Source organism: Polyergus mexicanus, unplaced genomic scaffold (genome assembly GCF_030449975.1).
Source record: "Polyergus mexicanus isolate NDT 795.1 unplaced genomic scaffold, iyPolMexi1.0 SCAF_1, whole genome shotgun sequence".
Classification (NCBI taxonomy): Eukaryota; Metazoa; Arthropoda; class Insecta; order Hymenoptera; family Formicidae; genus Polyergus; species Polyergus mexicanus.
Window position 1 is genome coordinate 14219008 of NW_027223321.1, and position 6806 is coordinate 14225813.

At 30.5% G+C, this 6806-nt stretch overlaps 1 protein-coding gene across 3 annotated transcripts; it reads left to right on the forward strand.

Annotated features, from left to right (window-relative positions):
- Positions 1 to 86: 86 nt before the first annotated feature.
- On the forward strand, positions 87 to 6601 carry LOC138936633 (uncharacterized). Of its 3 annotated transcripts, XM_070302221.1 has the most exons (6): positions 112 to 167; positions 4530 to 4766; positions 5068 to 5469; positions 5629 to 5824; positions 5928 to 6143; positions 6206 to 6601. In XM_070302221.1, the coding sequence occupies exons 2-6, from the start codon at positions 4700 to 4702 to the stop codon at positions 6468 to 6470; spliced, it is 1146 nt and encodes a 381-aa protein (XP_070158322.1). In that variant the 5' UTR covers positions 112 to 167; positions 4530 to 4699; the 3' UTR covers positions 6471 to 6601. The 3 variants fall into 3 exon arrangements, with proteins under 3 accessions (XP_070158314.1, XP_070158304.1, XP_070158322.1); XM_070302213.1 differs by lacking the exons at positions 4530 to 4766; positions 5068 to 5469; positions 5629 to 5824; positions 5928 to 6143; positions 6206 to 6601 and adding exons at positions 1087 to 2812; positions 2912 to 3686 and having other exon boundaries at positions 87 to 167; XM_070302203.1 differs by lacking the exons at positions 4530 to 4766; positions 5068 to 5469; positions 5629 to 5824; positions 5928 to 6143; positions 6206 to 6601 and adding exons at positions 1087 to 2812; positions 2912 to 3686 and having other exon boundaries at positions 102 to 288.
- Positions 6602 to 6806: the final 205 nt, after the last annotated feature.

Sequence of the window (6806 nt, forward strand, 5' to 3'; positions counted from 1 at the left end):
CGTGACGTATGTTATAGATTTCCAGTACTCTTTGGCAGTGAATTTTGGAACACGGCTTAGGTTTGCCTGTTGTCACTGCGAGCCGCCACAAAAGTTGGCAATCGTGACGCCGACATTTTTCGCGTAATTACATTGTGATGCTGTCAGAAAATTTGCGTTTTTATTTCGTGAGTATACTCGATTATTCGATTTAAATCTTTATGTTTTCACGGTCAAGTCAAACCGTCAAACGTGATATAGCCCTGACGTACGGTTCATCTTTAACATTTCCCGTTTCTCATAACCGTTGTAAGTTGACATGCGTCACAAGATATTTTTCTTGTACTGGAACAAAGAATGATTAATTTAATATCATTTATAAAGAAAATTTTTATTATGTCGCGCAATTTTTCCCTCGCTATATATATGTGTGTGTGTGTGTGTGTGTGTGTGTGTGTGTGTGTGTGTGTGTGTGTGTGTGTGTGTGTGTGTGTGTGTGTGTGTGTGTAAAATAAATACATTTTATGACAAAAAATTCGAATTTTTTTTATATACTTAATTTTTTGTTTACCAACGCAGTAAGATTCTAAATTGTATTTTATAAAAAACAATTTAATATTACATTCATATCTTTGATGATTTTTTTCGAAGTTTCTCATATATAAAATAATAACGAATGTAATTGTATGCATTAATGCATATTCACATAGAATTTTTATACCTGAAGATACTTTGCAGCCTGAATTGGGTAATCAACCTGAGTAGGCGATATATATATATATATATATATATATATATATATATATTTCTATTGGAATGAGATTATATTGTACAAGTAAGAATGCGATGTCTGATCAAGTATGGTCATATAAAATAATAAATGATTGACTTTTTGATCGCATCAAATTATCATTTCCATGTTATCTAAACAGCAGTATGAATTTTTTGTTAATGCAAATTAAGAAAAGTGTCTCCAAATATATAAGCTTTATGACATTTACTTACTTATTTTTATTTGGTTGGTATTGAAAATGATATAGAAAACTGATTGAGGACTTGTCATATTTAACTTGAGTGGCAATTAATATACATATATTGTATTTCCAGAAATAATTGAACGATAATGTCTACAATTGGAGTATCCACACGTTCCTCTCGTCTGAATTCTCGTGAACTATGTAAACAGGCTGCATCTGGAAGAAAGCTCAAATCTAAAAAGATCATCACTATCAATAAAAGTTTACAAAAGATTAATATTAGTGCAAGAGATAAAAGTTTACATGTATCAAAAACAAATATGTCTGCAAATAATAGCCAACCATTATCAAGACGCTTGCGTCCTCGTCGGAATAAAAAAAATTACTGTGAAGATTCAAAATTGCTGCAGCAATATATTCCACTAAAGCAACAAGATAGTGTGGTAATATTAGAAAAGTTAACTTCGAAAAACAATGAAAAAGTACCCATATACAAAGCTATGAAATCTTTTGAAAAGTCCTTAGAAAACAAGAATGACGTGTACGATTTTATGTTCGATATTAATGATACAATGGAGAAAGCTACTAAGAAAAAGCAGATAAGAAAAATTAATAAAAAGAAAAACAAAATGACTAAAAAGATTACACATAAGAAGGTTACTGTACAATCGAAAATAATTGGCAATAAAAAAAATGAATCCTGTGGACTTGATACAAATCCTGCAAAGTATACACAAAGTAATCCTTCAGAATCTGCAATAGAATTGATAGTTACAGAATCGGCAAAGAAAGATAAACAGAAAATAGAAATACCAAGAACAGTTGCAGATGTTGGTCAGATAGTGGAAGAATTAGAAGAGGAGAATACTGTGAAGAAGATTGCATCATCGACCATAAATACAGATATTGAAATAATAAGAGAATCGGTGGAGGAAGAAACAGAAAAGAAGATTGAAACACCAAGAACAAACACAGATATTGATATGGTGGGAGAAACAAGTTTACCATCTAACAAAGTATGTCCAAAACAAATTAAAATTCAAGAGACAAAGAAACCAAAGATTATCTCTGTTGAAAATGCAGATAATATTACAGTTATTAAATCGGCACCCAGCAATACTGAAGAATTTTGGCCCTTTCGGTCGAAGAATATATTTGATAATAAAACTTCGGTAAAACAGCAGAAAAACACATTGAATTGTTCATTATTAACCAAATCTTTGTCTCCTATCTTGAAGACAACAAGTGCCTTGGATGTGGGAAGTCCTTGGCGACCTCCAACATTATCACTGTTTTCTCAAACTAAACACTTTATTCAAAGTAGTACACCAAAATTGAAATTTGAAAATAATAAAGAAAATATGGAAATAAATAAAGAGAACATAGAAATGAGTAAAGAAAATATGAAAATAAATAAAGAAAGTATGGAAATAGATAAAGAAAATATGGAAAATAAAAAAAATAAATGTGGAAGAGAAAAAGAAAGAAAAAAGAAAATGACTTTCCATAAAAAGCACGATATAATTCAAAGAAAACTTCCAATTAATCAAACTCCAGAAAAAGTTCAGGCGATAGATACAAGCAAACATGTACAAGCAGTACCTGCCAGAATCTCGCTGGGAGAAATAAAAAACTTATTACAAACAAAATCAGATATTAATGACGACAACAAGCAGGCAACAGATCAAATGCATGTTGAAGTTGACAAATCATTTACGAAGCAAAAAGATAAAAATCTTGTAAATTTTCTCAGTTTTTCCGACACATTTGATGTCTTGTCTGAAACAGAGAGACTATCAAATGTTGAAGCTGAGGTTCCTTTGTTCATGGATTTAGAGCCCTCACATTTTTCGAAGGTATTTACATTATTAATACTGTATCAATATATTTTTTTACATGTATTATATGATATCATTGATAATTACAGTTAATTATGTTAATTTAAAATATTACAGCCACCTCAACATTCATATAGAAGGAAACGAGCTGTGAAATTTGACTTTGTGGAAGATATCAGCGAAGAAGAAGAGCAGAAAGAAAACATGGACCACCATACCAAGAAAAAAAAACTCACAAAATTTGAAAAAGAAAATGAGAAACGAGTAAATGAATGGATAAAAACTATTAATAGTACATTTGAAGAAATTGATGAATATAATTTGTTAATTGAATAGTACAGAAGACAAATCGCTAAAACGTATAGTTTAAAATTTAGGAAAACCTGAAAGTTCAAAACACTGTATAAATGAACAAACACAATTTCTCTAGCTTTCAAATTATATTTAATCTATCTATGATGAGATATTTAATTTCACATTGTTTTATTCTATATCCTTTTATTTATATAATTTTTTTACACTTGCATATATATTTTACATTATTTACAGCAGGGAAGATAGTTTCAAATCCAAAAATTTTAATTTCTCAAAGAACTATGGTTCAAACAAATTTTCTTGTTTCAAATTGTATTAGAATCTTTTAAGAGATTCTAATATTCTTTTATATAATATTTTTATGTGATAAGATTACAACAAATAACTTTGGTAATAACAAGTAACGACAACTATAACTTATTATAATTGTATGATATATAGAGATACATTATTATAAGTATAAATATATGTATCATTTTTGCAATAATTTTAGATATAACTTATAGAGAAAGAGAAAAATATAATGTTGATATAGTTATATTGGGGAATAAAATATTTAAGATTATACTCAGATTAGTATAGATGACTATTTATAATTAGTAAAATATTTTTAATAGATATTTATAATAAATAAAATACGATTGAGATGGTCAACTAACATCTAACTCGCTATGAGCTATACCTTGTTTGTCAACTCATAAAATTTTATTTTTACTCTTCCAAAAAAATCGCTCTATAGCGAAAAACTTACGATCCTGCTGATTATTGTAATTATAATTTTTTTTGTATTTTGGTTGTAATACGAGAAAATAAAATCTATAGTTTATAACTGGCCGACGGGGGAGCGTCCCGATTGACCACAGTCACTCATATCGTGCTCAGTGATGCCAGAAACGGGTCAACAATGGAAACGATAACGCACACAAGCGGGACCCGTTTCTGGCATCACTGGGTGCGTTCAGGAGACACACCGTTGAGTAGCACTCGAACATGATTGGTTCTTACTTCTAGAACCAACAAATCAACATCGAGTGTTGACGATGCTCAACAGTTGTGTTTTCTGAACGCGCCCATCGATCGTGCTGTGTTCCGATTCCCCACCCGGGTGACCGGGTGCATCCGATACTGGCTGCGGTCGGAAAGACGCTAGAAATGCTTCGAAGCGTTTAATTAACCAATCAGGGCAAAGAAAGTAAAGATTTCTTTATTCTAATTGGTTAATGCAATCCGTCGAAGCATCTCTAGCGTCTTCTCGACCGCAGCCATTATAGTATATGTCACGTATACTATAATATCGGGTACATCCGGGTGGGGAATCGGAACACAGCTTCGACTGGTTAGATTAGGTTAGGTTAGGCTACCTAGGGTTACCAGCAACGATTGACCAATCAAAGAATCTTATTTTGAATTTGCCAATTAGAAAATCCTATGCTACGAGCATGCGAGGTTTGGCCCTATGGGCCAGTGTCTCAGTCCCGGTGGCATTCGCAAGAAGAAGAAGAAGAAGAGCATGCGAGGTGTAACATAACCTGTACATGACGCGCGAAAATATTTATAATATCAATGAAATATCTGATTAATAAATGAAAAATGAAGCGACTCAAAGCAGTTATCGAAGATGTGATTGTGCAATCTAATAAAATTCAACCTATTATTGGTAAAATAGACACGTCGCGTTATTATACTTAAATAATATTACCGTTAATACACATCGGTTTATTATATTTAAGTACATCTGACGCTATTATCCATAATACACTTAAACATGTAACATTATCTCATGTTCATTAAATTTATATTAATATCATCTTTTGTACACATATAATAATTATATTCAAGTATCACCATTTTATCTCAGTTTTTGTTTGATTATTTAAATAATTGCTTTTAATAATTTGAGAGAAAGAGAGCATTCAGATAGACCTTTTTATAAATACAAATAAAACTTTGTGGTATAGTGAACTTTCAGAATGGTAAGCTTAAGGATGAAGAGGACAAGGAGATATCATGTGGCTTATTTCGTGATCAAAGGGAAAATAAAACTGTTCTGGCCTTATCAAATGGACAGATCGTATATAAAGGTTACAGACCAGATTTTGAAAAAGAATCGACACGGACGATGCTGGTACTCCATAATAAGAGAACAGGCAAAGTACGATTATTTGAAGCTGAACGATGGCAGGTAACTCCTGTACTTGAGAAACCTGTTATCGAAGATAACAAAAGCAATATAGATGAAAAAATTGTTATATTGAATAAACAATTTGGATCGAAGAAAATCAAGCGTAGAACTGAGCAATTTGAAAGAATGAAAGTGGATATTAATTCCGTCAAGGGACAACTTGAGAAAACAGTGTCAAGTGAGTTTTTTTTTATTATGTAGTTGAATTTTACATATATATCATCATTTAAAGTCGTCCTCGATCAATATTGTTGATATTTAATGATATATATATATATATATATATATATATATATTGCATACAAAATTTTATTGAATTGTTTTTATCTTTTGGCAGATGTTGAAATCGATAGGCTAGATTTGTCGATTCAATTACAAACTGATGATTCTACCTCAAATACAATACTACCAACATGTAACAGGGAGGCGAGTAATGTCAAAGATGTATACAATGTATATGACATTATTCCAAGAAGTAAACTGGAAATGTTATATGAACATGCGATGGAAGTTCTTAATGGAAATTTAGAAGGGTAATTTAAATTTCTTTCTAAGTTATTATCTATATTTGTCTATTCTTATCTATATCCAAATCTACAATGCTATTATATGACTATACTTTTTCTGATCATATAGGAAGAGTACATTTTTTACACATACTTTAAAATTTATTCAATCGGATCCAGACAATGTAAACAAGGTTGCTCTCTTACTCTATATTGAAATGGTTAATACATGGTGTGACATGTTATTGAAGGATATGAAGAAACGCGACGTTGTCGTGTGTCTAGCTTCTGAAGAGGTGAATCAGCACATCATTGACACATATAGCATACCCAGTGCGAACGGACGGTAAGTTTCGATTAAATCCATCACTTGTAAGAAAAGAAATTTTAAGAGAATTTCTTTTACAGAATGAGGCCAAATATTATGAAAGATAAAGGTCTTGTACACTGCTTGATCCTTGCGTTGATAATATCAAACTTTGAACTGGATCTTGAACAGTTTCGAGTTATACTTAAAAGAAAAACCGGTCTGAAAAAACTGATGAATTTTGTGAAAATCATTGGAGCAGTATCTTCTAAGAAGGATAAGAATATCATTATGCTTAAAGTTCCATTGGCTTCTCCAGTATCTCTTATTCAAAAAGGAAAGAAATCAAGAAAATCCACTCAATGATTTGATGAATTATGCAGAAGTTTTATTTCGATATGGTTGACAATATAATTTTATTTTTTTAATGTCTCAAGTATGTATATGAAAGACATTTTGTACAGTCATAAACTCATGTTGATGAATTATGTAAATACATGAAATATACATATTTCAATATTATTATTCTGACATGGATTTAATAAAAGAATATACAAATTACATTTTATATATTTTTTGAAGAAATTTAAAGAATATTGTTAAAATCACAGATAAGAGATGTTTTAATTATTAAAATTACATGAGATTTTTTTTTCAAGTCTACTAAATAAATTATTTTAAGTATATATATATATATATATA

Bases quoted from the DNA above. Each gene is read 5' to 3' on its own strand.
- LOC138936633 (XM_070302213.1), top strand. From the start codon at position 1,103: ATGTCTACAATTGGAGTATCCACACGTTCCTCTCGTCTGAATTCTCGT. The intron at 2,813-2,911 runs GTATTTACATTA...AAAATATTACAG, and splicing joins AGCCCTCACATTTTTCGAAG to CCACCTCAACATTCATATAG.